Genomic DNA, 17,219 nt, shown 5'->3' on the forward strand with positions numbered 1-17,219 from the left:
GTATACGACAATGCAGAAAAAACTATCATTAGGACAATTAAGCTTATTTTGCTATCACTGAACTTTTAAATTTAGATAAGTGTACTTTCAGCTTGAGAGTATAAAAACAAAAAAAGCGTCCGTTCTTTTCACACACTGGCCATTCAGTTGTGACGGGTGACTCACCATGAATACTTTTACTACATAGCTCAACTCATTCTCAACTGTAACCAGAACAATAAATGGAAAAAAGGCGATGATATAGATGAGGCTTCCAATCAGAGCTGCGATGTTGGTGTTGTTGAAGAAGACACTGATAAGATAGCTCATGGAAATAACCGAGAAGCTGTAGTCTGAGAAATACAGGAACAAAATGAAGCCATTTGTTTTAGGAAGAATATTGCCAAACTTGAGTATAATGATGAGGATGACGATGGTAACCAGTAAAAATCCAACGCTCTCTATAAGCCAGGCAAAAAAGTGGCTGCAGGAGTTCACACCCATCATCTTCATGTACTGTAAAAAGGAGAAAGGATTAACTGCTTCTAAAGCCGATATACTCTCAAATAACAATTATTCCTGTACCATGCCAAAATGCTCATGAGACTTTGTTCATGAAATGAGGCATTTTAATGATTTACATAATTATTTACATAATAAGTATTTGTCTGTGCTTGCTATGTGAAATTAATACGACCATTTCTGCCAGCCTCATCTTAGATTGTATGCCCCCAGAGTGTCGCAACATAATGCGTTCTTTTTTTTTTTTAATTCCATGTTATAACTGGTATCTAACTGATGCCTCCAGATTAAACTAATTTAGAATAGATCATCAAAATTTATGGTATTCCTTGCAGAATTTTACAACATAAATTTGACATTTGTGCCGACATGAAGATTTCAAGCTGGTGGAAAACCACCGTTTATTTTAAATTCAATGTAGGGACTGAGATAATAAAACTCCACACATATATATACAAACTCCATATATATATATATATATATATATATATTTTTTTTTTTTTTTTTGCTAAACATTAATGAACAACACAATCAATATTCTTGTTCCTGAGAGAAATAGAAGAGACCTGATTCCTAAGAATTTAAAACATGGGAACTTTGAAGGGAGACTTTCTGCCTTTTGCCACGGCTTCCCCATCCTTAAAATCATTGGCAGCCTAGTTCAGGTTTATCATCTTTGTTTTCCAAAAAGACATTCATACACACAAAATAAACTCATGTATCTGAGATAATCTATATATCTTTCTCAATTGCTATTCTTTAATAAATCAGTGATACCTCTAGAGGCCAAGGCATTCCACCAAGGTAGAAAAACACATGAACATGATGTGTTTAGGCATTAACTCAAAAGGATTCTGAAAGGTCTGAAGTCCCCTGGACCTGGCTGTCTAGAATTTGGTGACATGTGGTACTTTGGGGGAACCTGGATATCCTGGTTTCCAGTTTTAACAATACATAATTAATTTTGAGCTTATGAATCCAATATTTCATTTAAAAAAAGAACAAAAGAAATGCTCCATTAACAGCTTTATAATCCAGTATTTTCATAAAATCAAGCATTTTCAATGGCTCCATCCCCTTAAATCTAACTTGTCTAGGAAAAAAAAATAGTGAATATGCCGATCCTTTCCTCTACGAGCAAAAGAGTAAATTTTACTTTCTGCCTTTGCAACTTACTCCCTTTTGATAACTCTGCTGCTCTGGTTGTTACCATGGAAACGGCTACCTGACTGCAATAGTCTAAGCTGTGGGCTTAAACTAATCACCACTGAGAAAAAACCGCTGACTTCTCCTCTTAACTTTGCCCTCGTCTTCACCCTCTTGTCTCCTAGTGCTTCTCTCCTCCCGGCCCTGCCACCCTTGGTAGTAAAGACTCAAACTATATTTCCATAGGAATGGAAGTGTGGGTCAAAGTGAAAAAGTCAACGTGCGGTGAAGAGTCACCATGGAAGATCCCCTCCAATTGCTACGTAGCTATCACTGAAAACAAAATTACATCTCAGTGTGAAAAAAGACCCCGGGGTCTTATTTCAGAAATTCTTTCCCTGCATCCCTACCCAGTTGAGAAAATTTACTGTGTCATGTTTTACGACTACACTTCAGAGATACTCCCCTATTCAAATATGACCGCAACACGTTGGCTGTTTTTATTTGCTTTTCCTGCTATTTGTATTTCTAGTTTTTTTACTGAGTTTATACCTATTTGAATATAATCAAATGAAGAGTTATGGAACCCATATAACTCCTCCAAAGCTGACATTCGTCACCTAATTTCATGGGCCTTATACGAAAAATAATTTCCTCCCAATAGCAATGTATGTCAGTGGGAGACAATGTCAATATATCTCAAGAGGTGGATATAAAATATCCAGGACACTATCAAGGACATGAAATAAAGCTGACTTCATGTGTATAAATGTGTTTTCCTTCCTTGACAATTGATAACTGCAGTATAAAACATTTACGTATCTAGAAAATTCTCCATTCATAGCCTTGTTAAAAGATAATTTGGCAAACCTGAAGACCAGGACTAAAGGTGTTTACCACTGTAATTTTGAAATTTTTGAGACTCAAGATCAGATTCTTATTCCTAAGAGTTGATAAAAGTTGGAGGTTGATCATTGCTTTTTATTGAAATAGCTCGAGTTAGATGCTTCCAAAAGTATCCACTACTTAGCATTCTACCATGGAACTTCAGTGTTCAACTTCAGGATTTTATGCCATGAGGAGAACAGCTGTTATTCATATAGAGAAAGAGCAAGGAGAGCGTGTAAGTCATCCATAAATTATCCAGATTCACCACCAACTTCGTTACAAAAAACAAGACCAAACTTGCTGATGGAAGAGGGCCCGCAGAGAACAGTCAGCTATGCTTTCTTAGATGTCATTAGTTCCTTCTCAAACTGACAGATGTCAGGTGCCGGCTTTGTAAGCAAAGAGTCACTTGTCTCCAGCCTCCCAAACCTGCCAGAGAAATTCATCAACAGCTGATAACCTGTTGCTCAAGGAAAACCACTGTGCATAGTGGCCAAAGTCTGCCCCAGCTTACAGCAGAAAATAATGAGAAGAAAGAGATTCTGTAAGATCTTGCATAAACATGTTGCCACATTCAAGAGAAGCTTATGCACAGGCATTGACATTCATGCTGTCAGGAAAAGAAATCACAAATATTCATATATTCACTTGACAGCAATGTCTTTATTGAATTCAACAAGAATGTCAAGCACTAATTTATAAGGAATAATAACATTTTCTACCTCAATTTTTAAAATTCTCTTAACAATAAACATTAATATTATTTTTTTTAGTAAGATATAAAGGACGCTGTGATCATTATTTGGAATATTGCAAATTCCCACTGGTGGGATGGATAGTGTATGTCAGAAAAGCATAAAAAGTTGTCTAAAGTGAGACACCAAAGGACTAATAATCCTTGCATAATTCTTGATAACCGCTCTGCATCCCACAGATATTTAAGGTTACCTGTCTGAACTGAGAGAGAACAATTTCAAAATTTTGTCTCCAACTGAATATAAGCGCTGAAATCCCCATAAATGACTTACATTAGATCAAATAGATGAAACTAATCCGTAAGTCAAGAAAATAATATGAAAAAGTACGTGTTATAAAATCAGGTTTTGTATAGCTTTAATATTTTAATTCTTAAAAGCAAAGAATGCAGAAAAACAATCAAAAAGCATTTTGAAATAGTTTGTTTTTTTAAACGGCAGTCTTCATTTCATCAATAAAGTTATTGAGCATTAATATTTGTGCTAATTTCTTTAACAAGTTAAAGGAATTCACTGGAGTCGCATATCATAACAAGGTCAAGGATTAACGGCTTCATTGAAATAGCAACTAAGTTGGTTTTCTTGCCCAGATTTGAGAATAATTACAGAAGGAAAAACATATTTTTTTACCTTTTTGACTTAATTTGGAATGAGAAGGAAGTAGGGAGTGGGCAGCTTCAGACTTTAACTGAATATAAAAAAAGATGGTATTAAAGGTGATTTTGGATCTCAGGTAGCCTAAAAGAGTATCCATCATCATCTTCAAAAGTCCTGCTACTAAAATAAGACTGTAAGAGGGAAGGTAGCTCTGATATGGAAGAGGATTGGTTGGAAGTCAAGACACTTAAGTACTAACCCCAGGTCTACCATTAACTGGTTCTATAGTTTTCAGCAAGTCAGCTCTCACTTTCTGGGTTCAGTTTTTTCATCTTTAAAAAGGAGGAAGTTAGTTCACAACTGTGGGTAGTGGAGGGAGGCTGAGCAGGAGGAATATTCCACTCATGCCACACCCACTTCCATCAATTCATCTCACACATAGACTGTATTCCTTTGAATTCTGGACATCACTGATTTTAAGATGTGCTACGATTTTATATGCCACCAAGAAAGAAAAGTCACTGCCAAACAAATTATAATACTGATCTATCAAATGCATTCCAATTTCAGAGGCTTTAAAATGTGAAGAAAAAAATCATTATCTTGGAAATGACAAAATATGGATAGTTGAATCCTCCTCTGTTCTGGCAGTGAGAGAGCACATTCTGGAAAGATACTGCTGAATGAAGTCTCGATGACGAGACTTAGAGGTTAAGAGATTGGGCCCAAGTGACCAGGAGCTGGAAGACTCAAAACCTGATTCTCTGATTCCAAGTTCAATGATCTCCTACTCTAGGACTTTGACTCCCCATGATCAGGGGGTTAAATTTTGAAAATAGATGCTTGCAAAATGAAGACACAGAGCTGCCAAACAGAAATTGGGTCATGGTTAAAAATATGTCTTTCAAGTCTTCAGTTGAGAAAGGACTGTTCATTATGCTGTGATATTTTTTGGTGACATATACAGATGCATTCAGGAAACATCACCTTCAAACACAAAATAATACAGTGTGTATGTACTTTATATGTATATATGTATATACATATATATGTGAGTGTATTTTATATATATACATAATACACACATATATATCACACACATATATGTGTACATACACACACACGTACTTATGTTTACTAGGTATTTCTACCACAAATATTTTTAAGATAGATATTTATTTTGAAGTAGAAAAAAACTCATTTTCTATCAGTTCTCTACTTCAAAGTTTTCCTTTAATCTGTGAAGATTCACTTCTGAGTACCAGGAAACTAAAAGAGAAATATAAGATAGGAGCTTGCAACTAAAATTATGGTCCAGGGCATGGATTCAAGTTTCTAAATTGGAATTAAGAAACCATTGCACACAGTCCTGAATACAACAGGGCTCAAACAAGTTGATGAGACATTTACCAAATTGTAACTGAAATATAAGAACGCAGCTGGGAGGGTCACCTAGAATTCAAATAGAAAAGGTAAGAAGTGTAGGTTCAAACTCTAGAACAACCCTGGAAGGCTGATGCTGAACTAACAAAAATGTGAAGCAGTAATTTGTACCTTGGAAGGAAAAATAATCAATTGCCTAGGAGCACTGGCAAAGTGAGTCTGAAAAGTACGAGTGGACTAACAGGTGACCCCAACCTCATTACTTCAGACTGTCAGCCAGGCCTTGCAATAATTATCGTGCCCCGGTTTTGAAATGCTTCTGCTTCCTTTTCACTCCATGAGTGAGTGTAAGAAAAGATTCATTACAGGATGACCAGATAGAACATTTTCTATTCCAATATGATCCAAAAATCACACAATGCTTTTTTATAAATTCTAAAAAGGAGTAAGATATTTTGGATTTGAGGATAATGATAAAGAACATGCTCAAGAAGAGATCACGCTTTACATCCCAGGTCCTGTCTTCCATTGTTATATTATTAACCTAATCAGTAGCATAACACGAAATTCTTAGTCTCTATAAATCATGAGTCAGTGGGAGATAGAGGAGAAGGTAATTAAAGGAGACAAGGTATACTGGAAAGAGAATTCGATTCCCGAGAGCTGAAACAAGCCACATGTCCTTTGCCTATATCTGTATCTGTATCTATATTTATATCTTCATTTGGATTTATTTAGTTACCATGCCAACAATCTCTTGCCTTAATAGTATTATTGTTGTTATTTAAACTTCCTCTGTTAGATCCTAAGTCCTACAGGTAACTTCTTGGGCAAAAATTACCCTTATCATAAATTGTACACAAATTTTATTCAAAATTATTCAGATTTTGTTTTTCAGAAGCACTTACAAAACAACTTCTATGTAACTTTTTGAGAAAACAAAATATTGCCTTATCAGCTGCGTTTATGATGCAGAAAATATTTTTCTATGTAATTCATAAGGTATGGGTCAGGCTTTCTGAGTTTGCATAGGCATGATGAAAATCATAGGAATTATTATATAAATAGAACTTATGCATAATAAGAAGAGATCTCAACATACCTCATGAAGCCGGAGGTCTTTCTCATAAACAAGCTTTTTTACAAATGCAGCTATAAATACGACCCAGGCAACCATGAGCACAATTGGAAGAGAATAAGAGACACTGGTTAGGAAGCTGTAAAAAAACAAAAACAAAACAAAAAGACAAAAATCCAGTGACCAAAATGAATGTTATACTTGCAGATTGTAATATATAAAGAACACACTCTCTCTTACACTAAAATTATTCTCCTGTTTTGAAATTGAGAATAATCATTAATATTACTCCTTTATTTATGAAATGAGAAGCTGACTTAACGGTGGGCCCATGATTTCTTGCTGTAATGTTGCAAGAGTGGAAAACAGCTCTGGATTATTAAAGTTGTCATATTGTTTAAAGTGTGTTTGAGCATTTCCTGTCCAGGAAAATAACTATTATATGGATATAACGGCAAGGCTCAAAACCCTTCTTTCTAGACTGAATTCTTATCCAAAAAGCAGATTTAAAATTAGATGATGATTGGTTTATCTAGCTAAAAGCTATATCTTCCCAAATTACTGTATTTATCTACTCCTCAGAAACTCCTAGTTATTATTAAACTGAATTTCCCAAAATGAAGTAAACTGAAAGCATTAGATTTAAAATGCAGACAAAGAACTTGGACTCCTCAAAATAATGTTCTGGGAGATGTTTCATAAACACTATAGAAATGTCTTTTCTGGTAATGTGCTCAACTATATGGTCAGTAGAAGACTTTATCAGGCCTCAAATGTATTCCTGAGTGGCCTGCCGGTGATACCTGAAAGTGCAAATGCAGTGTTTCTCAAAGTTGAACACGCATCAGAATCACCTGAAGGTGGTTAAAACACAGATTTCTGAGCCCCACCCGTAAGCTTCTAATTTATTACATCTAGAGTCAGGTAAGGAATTTGCATTTTAAACAATTTCCCAGATGATGCTGATGTTGCTGGTACAGGGGCCATACTTGGAGAACTATGGTTCCGACAATAACCATCTTTCCATGAGCTAAGGCAAATGAGTAGTTTTCAATGAGAGAAACTCTAAACTGATCTGTTTTGCACATTAGGCTCCACTGAAACTTTCATTTGGAGAAAGGTTCCAATGCCATTTTCTTTTTTAATCTATAAGGCTAAGGAATTACCTTCAAGTTCCCCATGAAAATTGCAAATATTAATGGAACATGACATCCCCATCATTCATTATCACTTTAGCATCAGTATATCTCTCATCACCATCAGAAATATGAAATTTTTTGGTGGGGGAGGAGTAAGGGTGGAGGCCATATCCATTTTTTTTGGTTCCTGGGGAACTGTCTGGCATGGGGTTGGCACTTAAAGAATATTTGTTGAATGAATTTTGTCTTGAATCAGGTCCAGCCTTTATGTTGTTTCTGGCTCTAAAATTAGGCAGAAGTCCTTCATTCATTAATAACAAACCCCTTGTAATATTTCTTCCAAGTGATTACGTATCTTAGATTTGGTATAGTATAAATGAGAAAATGCTGGTCTTGTAATCAAAGGACCAGTGCGGTACCAGCTACACAACTTTGGACAAGTTACTTAAACTTTCTGGATTTCAGTTTTTTCATCTGGAAAGTATGGCTGATAATTCCTGCTCCCACTTACCTTATGAGGTCATTGGATAGAACAAATACTGTAACATATGTGAAAGCACTTTGTATGCAACAAAGACTTTATATGTATATGTAAGGCATTAGGATCAGACTCCCACAAAGAATGCGGAGTACTGTTACTTTTATTCTTAAAAGAAGCATCCAGGTACCCACCACCCTAGGTATGAAAATTTACAAGGGTCCAAGGTATGAAAATTACAAAAACTGAGCAGGAAAGGAGATGAGAATTTTCATTTAGTCGAACCCACAGGTCTTTACTATTCATGCACGCTGTGCAGTTCACCCACAGTTCAGGCTGCAAAGTCCTGACTGGCCTCCACAAAAAGCAGCTGCCCTTGACAACTCACTGATGGAATCCTCATCTGTCCCCATATCACAGCTGCACAAAGGGTTACACAACCTCATCTCATCTCCAGCTCTTGAAGCAGCCAAAGGAGACTGAGCATTGATAGACAGAAAAAAGAAAAAAAAAAATCCAGAAGCATCTGAATTGTACATAAGCTGCAATGTCTGAGCTGAATAACAAGTACAATTCCTTTAAAGTAATATCCAGCCTCAAGCTTTTGTGTAGGAGGACAAGTTTGAAAACCTTAGTCCTGTGACCTTATTTTTTCACTGTGGTCAGAGTGGAGGAGCCATTCAGTGCCACCCGACTGGTAGGTTTTTTGAACATTCAAATTCCATTGTCTAAAAGTATGATCTTTACATTTTTTGTTCCTTTAGCAAACCATTTTAGATAAAGGTTCCTAGCAAGCGGACTGATCGTCCATAAAATAGTTTCAGATAGCACAATATTTATCTTAGGGAGTTGACCAATCATGCGTTTTATCAAAATTTTTCCTTAAAATTGACTGTGCACGCACAGATTTTTAGTTAAATTTGAGAGTTGGCAGAGATTTTAAGATTGTCTTGTTTAACTCCCTCATTTGACTACAGAAGGGTAGAGACCAGTAGAGAGCAGGTAATATTGAAATCATGCAGCAATGCACTCAGGTCTGGAGTTCAGTTCTCTTAATTCAAGGGCCAAAGTTCTTGGAAAGCTAAGGGTTATGATAAAGAAAACATAGATCATTTAATAAGAACTTGACCATCATTTTGTAACAATGACCAGCTATAGTGGTAGCTGTTGCCTACCGTGTGGACCCTTTTCTGGAAACAAGCATTTGGCTAAGGTTTGGTGAATGTTGCCCCTTTCTGTTGATACATGGGAATGAATAAACAGAAGTGAGCTCTCAAAAAAGTGGTTAACTCTGAAGAAGGGTGGGAAATGACCAGACTTACTTGTCTTTCATGTAGCAGGGATAAGGAATCGCTTGGACCTGGACTGCTATTTCCTGGTTGTTCCTTCCGGTCTGTAATTCAACGATGGCTCTTTCAATACTATCCTGTAAGTAAATAAAGGCTCTGCCATAGATCTGGTTGTGTGATGGAGAATTGTGTGGTCCTGGGGCCCAAATCTTGGTTCTTATGCTTCTTGTGGTCTGTGAGGTCTTGAGACTCATGCGGATGGTGTATTTTATGACAGGAGGAAGAGAGACATTTTCAGAGTCATAGTCTCTCTGCTGGTTTCTGTTAGAAGGAAGCTTAAAAATAACACCTAAAAATAAAATGTCGACAAAAGCAGAAAGGTTATTTTATGGTTGACATTATTCATTGTTTGGAGGGTATGCTTAGGGAACCGCCAAAGAGGCAATTGAGTTAGTAATGTGACAGTAAGTTCAGGCTCCTAATTTATGGAAAAGATGGCTAATTGGAAGTGACAGCCTCAGAGATTCAAAGCAGGAGTTTGAGAATATAATCGCAAACTAATTGGCCAGATTAGATATATCACTCTGAGTCACTTACTGAAGTTAAAAAAAACACACACACTTTAAAATGAATAATCTTGACTGATTATGATGATGGACTCAATTTCACCCTGTAACTCTGTAATCCTTTTCAGTCTTAATTTTAACCACATCAACAAAGTTACACACATGTTGGAGGCTCCTCAGACAACGTGGCTGGTTGACTACATGAAAGGTTCTCCTTTCCAAGGACATCAGAGGGGACAGGGACCCCCCACACTACTCTAGATGAAAGGGATGAGGGAAGAATTTGGCCAATTTTAGTACAAAGAGAAACTCAAACTCTAGTAGAATAACGCTTACTTCCAAAGAGTTCATTGCTTTTGTAGAGTCTTTTAGCCTCTCTCTCCATTTCCTCTACACTTTTTGCTGCCTGAATGCGGTCATATAGCACACAGGAGGAAATATTTACTGTCAGGGAAGATAGCGTATTGAGATGATCAACGAGGTCAATGCTGTTCTCCAATTTCAGCCTTAGACTATCTAAAGAGATAAAAAGCATATTATAATGTTGTATTATAAAGTTTCTAGTAGTAATGAGACAAAATACTGATTTTTTGGTAAGTATTAAACATTAAACTAGATTATAAATAATAGGAAGTTGTAGAATTTACAGTACCGTACACTTAGGAAAATGTGTCCAGTTGTGCAAATATTCATAGAGGAGAATGTTGAGTGAGTTAGAGACACAGTAAACCCAAGTCCAAAGGATGATACAAGATAATTTAAAAGTTTATTCTGCTCCAGTTTAATTAACCAATGACTAAAGGTGAATAATTTTTTAAAAAATCTATGTACATGTATTTAGGAAGAAAAGTATAAACTAGAAATGAAAGTTTTGAATAAACAGAAATGTTTACTTTGTTCAGAGAATGTGAATGTAAGAATTTAAACAAAGAAAAGCCAATTTAGAGTGTGTAGAACAAATAAACTATATTATTTAATAAGTTGTGCTACAGAATCATTTCTTAGGAGACTATGAGAATCCATACCACATAGTTACAACTTTCTAATACTGTTTGATTTAAAATCTTATGTGAGTTATCTCTATTGATATCTGTATTAATCTAGACGAAATGATCAAGATTTCATTTCAGGTAATTACTCTGGAAGAAAGAGGATTTAATTGCTCTTCAATTTCATGATTCCTTCTGAGGAAATCAACTGAGACAAAGGGTAAATATGAAATTGCAAGTTAATAAATCACTTGGCCAATTAAATTTTCATTGACTTGATCATCATGAATACCGAGAACGCTGTGAATATCATAAATCCCTGCTCACAGAACCCAAACATGACTGTTCTATAGTTCAATATAAGATTTAATTTCTCATAGAGAGCAACTCTCAAATGCACTCTCATTAGAATTTAAAATGAAATGGTTTGCTTGATAGAGACATTGGTGGGGGAGGGGTAAAACTGTGGTTGAACAGTGGCCTCCAGCGGCCATTGGAAATCAACACAGCACCAAGGATTCGTTAGAAATGCTGATGGACAGAATCAAAGAAGAGCTGAGGGTGGGGGCCCCCCCAATTCTAACTATAAAACCTCTTATATACTAAGTTACATATACAATTACACAAATATCAAGTCTCACTGCTATGTTCATGTTAGTATTATTTTAAATTCTAAAACTCCCCTCCTATATCTAAAGTTAGGAATGATAAAACTTATATAAGAACTTTGTAGTATATTCCTGATATTTTGATCAAATAGTTCCTTACCCAAATGATACTTTTAGAAAACAAATCCACTAATACCTTCCTTAGTTAAAAAGTCAACTATCAAAAAATGTGTACAATCATACACAATACAAACATAGGCATAATTCCTCCCCACTGGTTTACAACATAAGTCACTTATGTCCCAGTAGCTCCAGGGAGGAGGAGGGGCATTTGCTCTACTGCTGCCAAATTCTGATGCTCTCAATCTCTTCCTCATTCTCGTGGTTGCATAGCAACAGTGAATCAGACACAGACTGAATTAGACGTCTCGCATCCCTTAGGTTGAAGGTGGGAATGTGGCAGAGGGAATGCACAGGTTCAGACAGCTTCCTTTGATCCTCTTTGGCCTGCTCCTTTTAAATGACCATGAGAGGAGGCTCCAACCTTGAATACTGATTTAGGTTTCTTTTCTTTTGAGTCTCTGCATTACCTTTGTTTTGCTCTTGCCAACTCTCTAACCTCTTTCAGTTACATTCTGGGTTATTCAAAGTGATACTGAGGCCAGTGGAGATGAAAAGCTAAATGTAGCCAGAAATACACCATTTCATCTTCCTTGGTCCTTAGGGATTTGCTTTTCTTCAAGTTACCAAAAAAAAAAAAGTCTCCTCTTACTTCTAGCAACCTACCAATCTACCTATGATTGTAGGAAAAGCTGCGTTTACTCCGAGTATATTGCATTATAGTTATTGAAACTAACTACAGATACTGGGTATCCAAACAATCATTACTACTTGTAGTTGTACAATTAACTGGGAAGAGGATGCATGGATACATCCAAGATTTTACTTTTCTTGGAATAACCGGTTAGAAACCAAATACACAAGAAAAGGAAAAGGAGTTCTCATAAGGGACAATGTTTTTCACATTTCTGACATATAACTATAGAATAAAAGTTCTGTGAATTTGGACTCACCAAGATCATCTATCTGTTTCAATAGTTCAACAGCATCAAGTCCCACGGAGAATTTTACAAAAACTTGCACAAAGGGGTTCCTTAGAGTATTCTAACAAATAATAATAGGCAATCAGTTTCAATACAAGAAGAAAATATGTTTAATCATCATCTCTCTAATAACACCCACAGTGAAATGAAGTAACCACCACTGGGCATTATCAGGGCACCATCTTGCAAAGGCTCCCATACAAATCCTTGAGAAAGAAAGAGAAGGTATGTGGCTGGTAATGCCTCAAAAGGCTGGGATTTTGCTTGTCTGTAGACACAAATCAGTCAGCATGCTAATGTGGCAAGATATGACCATAATTATCAACTTTAGGAAATTATATTCAATTTAACAGTCCTCTTTTCCATCGCTATTATGTCATTTGTTTATAATATATGCTATACACGATTTTGGTGGTTCATGGTTGAATTTTGTTCAACTGAAACAAAAACAACTTTTAAAAATTGTGGTGTCTACATGGAATTTGACTTCACAACAGATTCATATCTTAGTTGTTGTACTTTCTAGCTATGAGGTCCCAGCAAGCACCCAGCCTTTTCCAGCTTCACGTTACTCTTCTGTAAAGTGGGGATGAATGATTCATCTTATCAGAACGTTCAAATGTAAATTATTATAATACTATTTTATGCCATAATCAGTGCAACTATGTGAACAAGGAAAAATAAACTGATGATAAAATTTTAAATTACTCTATATCCATGGAAAGACTGAAAATTTTAAAAAAACATAAATGCTTTAAAATACATAGGCTTTTATATCTATCTTCCCAATTAGGAGCCATAACTTCTGCTACTGTAGAAGCACTACTAGCTAATACTTATTGAATTCTTACTATGTGATGGGGACTGTCTAATGGAGTTTACCTTGATTTTCTCTCTTACTTTTCAATAACACCTTAGGGTACGTACAATCATTATCCCCAGTTAATAGATGACAAAGCTGGGGCTAAAGAAGCTGTGTAAATTCCCCTAAGGACACACAATTAATAAGGGTCAAGGAAAAGTTGAAGAGAGAGAATTCAACTTGATTAAAGAAATGTTTATTTATCTTATGTGCAAATTCATGGCCTCGTGTTTATGTGAGCTGGGCTTAAGTTGATTGTCCCTTTAGAGGACAGTTCAGTACCACTTATCATTCTGTCCCTCTTACCAATATCTTCAGTTTTATTATCATGGTGATAAATGATTAAGAATAATATGTATTAATAGAGCATATATATAATAGAATAATTTGCTAAATCCATAGCTGCCAAGGGGTCTGAGAGCAGTTGGGAGCATATAGACTGAGAGCTATCGCACAGCTACAAATTACAACAACCTGAGGCCTTTAACATCTAAAATTACCAGGAATTAACCTGTGCATAATGGAAAATCTGAATCAAGTGTTACTAATAAGCAAAGCACTGTCTTAGCTGCAATTCAGAGATGATCTATGGAACCTTATTTCCATTCTCCCATCACTCCTTTCATAATCAATCCTCTCTATGAAATATAATACTATTTTCAAATGCTTCCACACATATGATCTGCACAAGTCTGTGAAGTGCTTATCAATATACCCATTTTAGAGATGCGTAAACTGTAGATCAAGTATCTTAAGTCATTTGCCTAATGTTTCACAATGGCAAAGCCAGGTCTGTGCTATAAAAGCTTGAAATTTCAAATTCTGTGTACATTTGCAGAAATAAGTTTTTCCTCAATAATTGAGAATAATGATTTATTTGGCCTAGAACAGAATAAAGATAATTCCATTAGATGAGGATCTCTTCATGGACATGGTCACAGAGTTTCTTCTCAGCAAATTACTGCACTTTGAAACTATTAATAATATGTGTGGCTATTTTTTCTGCTCACAGAAAAAAAGTTTTAGGAGAAAAGAACAATCTTGCACTTAGGAAATTACATGTCAATAAAGTCCTATTCAAGTGGTCTTTGTTATCTGAGATTCATTTTTAAAAGCCCACTTAAAATGAACATGCTTAAAATTAGAGCCAAATTTAATAGTAAATTGTGGGGAAGATGTTTCATGAAAATTTTATTTTATATTAATTAAATGTGTTAAATATCTGCTTTAGAAATTTATTTAATATTTATAATGAAATTCAGATTGTAATTGCAACTATGCACTAATTGTTAGTTAAAACAAGGACAAAGTAAAGCATCTTTTGGGTATAATTTTTCTGACAAAGTTGTATGAAACAAAGTCTTCATTCTATGTTTAACTTCTTAGGCATGATTCTAAAGAAGGGCATTTCCTTTTTGCAAAAATATTTTAGGGTTCCATCAGTTTTCCACGGGTCTCTCTCAATTCTTTGATATGCAAGCCATTCTCTCTTGAGTTCCCATGTTGTCATCATTCCTGCCAGTTTCCTCTTCTCCAATTGATAACTGCTCTAACTCTGCTGCTTGATCATTAGTTGTCAATATCTCTGTGATGGGAACATTTCCCCACATTTTTTGCATCATCTTCAGAAAACCCTGCATCTTTTGCAAGAATTGCAAATTATGTTTTCAACCACCGTGCATTGTATTTGAGTTGAAGTGTCAAATATTTAACCTAAACTAGAGTGTTGTTATGTTTCAACCAAAGAACTCCCCAAATTTAATGTTCTTCTCCAGAATATTAATATTTTAGGAATTCTGATTCCGTTAAAATAGTAAAATATAATTTAAAGTGGAGAAATAAATAAAACAAGCATATTTTAAGTAGTTTCTACAGCATTTTATTTTTGGAAAACAAGATTTACATCACTAGTTATGTCTTAAGATCAACTTGTAAAATGGATTATCTCTGAATTACAGACAGAGAAGCTGCACTACAAGAGGTGAAGATGATTATGAATGTGAGTGACAGATCTGTTATCCTGTCTCAGACCTGCTCTCTGGAGGAGAGGTAATTTTAATCTATTGAATATGGATTCTAAGTTACTATCTGCCAATTCCCATAATAAAGCTGATTAAAATCTCAAATAATTATAATTCCTACAAAGGTGAATGACAGAACAATCTCCTACCTGGAGCATTGGAATCGTCTGGTTTAACAGGTGGAAAGAGTTCATGAAAAGTGGCGAATCATCCATCCACTCTTGGGATTTTTCTCTTAATTCCGCCAGCTGCCTCAGAGTTACATTAGACTTAAAGACAAAGAAACACAAACAGACCTCGTCCGTTAGTATTTTTCCTTTATTTCAAAAAGATATCTTAAGGTTGTTTTGTTGCATAATTTTAAGAAATAGTTCTAAAAAGTTGAGTCAGTAAAAAACATATTGTCAGAAATTTCCGACATGATCAAAAGTTTTTAAATGACAGCTTTTGTTTTTTTGTTTGCTTGTTTTTGGTGAGGAAGATTGTCCCTGAGCTAACATCTGTGCCAGTCTTCCTCTATTTAGTATGTGGGATGCCGCCACAGCATGGCTTGATGAGTGGTGTGTAGGTCCGTGCCTGGGATCTGAACATGCGAACCCTGAGCTGCCAAAGAAGAGTGCACGAACTTAACCACTACACCACCGGGCCAGCCCCTAAAAGGCAGCTTTTATAGAATAAAGACCACCTATAAAAATTATGGAAAATTTAGGGTTTGCTTCATGTCCATAGTGAATTTACAGCCAAAATGAAAGCATGTCTTCTGTAATTATCACAAGTTATTCATTTTTACCAATGATATGCTTAACTTTGCTATTACAGAAACATCCTAGTTCAGGGATATAAGAAGAAGGATTCTCTCATATGTTGCAGGTGGAAATGGATGTGTTACTGTCTTTTTTGTAAAGCAATCTGATAACAGTAATTAAAATAAAATACAATATCTTTCAATCCCTCAATCTTGAACATTCATCTTGAAGTAAAAACACCACTGTGTAAATCATACACACAAGCGTATTTGGCATCACATCGTTTACGTTAGCAAAAAAACAAAAGCAAACACTGGAAACAAAATGAATGCCCAATAATTGAAGATTGGCTGAGTAAATTCTATGGTATGAAAGGTTTACAATCTTCAAACAAAATTGTGCCATTTGCAACAACATGGATGGACCTTGAAGGCATTATGTTAAGTGAAATAAGTCAGACAGAGAAAGACAAATACCATATGATTCACTCATGTGTAGAAGATAAACAAATATATGGATAAAGAGAACAGATTAGTGGTTACCAGAGGGGAAGGGGGTGGGGGAGCTGGTAAAGGGGTACATATGTATGGCGTCGGATAATAACTAGACTGTTGGTGGTGAACATGATGCAGTCTACACAGAAACTGATAAATAATAATGTATTATTATATGTGTTTGAAACAACACAATGTTATAAGCCAATGTGACTTCGATAAAATAATTTTTAAAAAAAGTTTACTATCTTCAAAAAGAACGAATTAAACCGATACCTACTGAGTTGAAAGAATTTCCACAAGGTATTGTTGTGTGAATAAAGCAATACATAGAAAAGTATTAGAATGCCACATCATTTTAATAGTGCAAACAATGACCAAAAAACTCTGCATAGGAATGTGTGTATAGTATGACAATCTCTAAAGGACTCGAAGAATGTGCCCAAATTATAGAAAGACACATCCTTAATGCTAACATTCATTGGTTTACAAGAAAGAAAAACTAGGATCAAGAGAAGAGGAAAAGAGGTGAAAGTCAAGTGGAAAGGAAAGAAAGAAAAAAATAAAAGACTGCCC

The 17,219-nt window shown here is 35.5% G+C and overlaps 1 protein-coding gene across 1 annotated transcript in view; it reads right to left on the minus strand.

Moving 5' to 3' along the window:
• The window catches only part of ABCA12 (ATP binding cassette subfamily A member 12), a 162,933-nt gene that overhangs the window by 47,166 nt on the left and 98,548 nt on the right, over positions 1–17,219 (minus strand). The window contains exons 19-24 of the mRNA XM_058533418.1: positions 15,553–15,672; positions 12,491–12,581; positions 10,157–10,336; positions 9,288–9,603; positions 6,373–6,487; positions 166–495 (exon numbers count right to left, since the gene is read on the minus strand). Coding sequence (XP_058389401.1) covers positions 166–495; positions 6,373–6,487; positions 9,288–9,603; positions 10,157–10,336; positions 12,491–12,581; positions 15,553–15,672 — 1,152 coding nt within the window. The remainder of the gene's footprint in view (positions 1–165; positions 496–6,372; positions 6,488–9,287; positions 9,604–10,156; positions 10,337–12,490; positions 12,582–15,552; positions 15,673–17,219) is intronic.

Source organism: Diceros bicornis, chromosome 37, assembly GCF_020826845.1.
Source record: "Diceros bicornis minor isolate mBicDic1 chromosome 37, mDicBic1.mat.cur, whole genome shotgun sequence".
Lineage (NCBI taxonomy): Eukaryota > Metazoa > Chordata > Mammalia > Perissodactyla > Rhinocerotidae > Diceros > Diceros bicornis.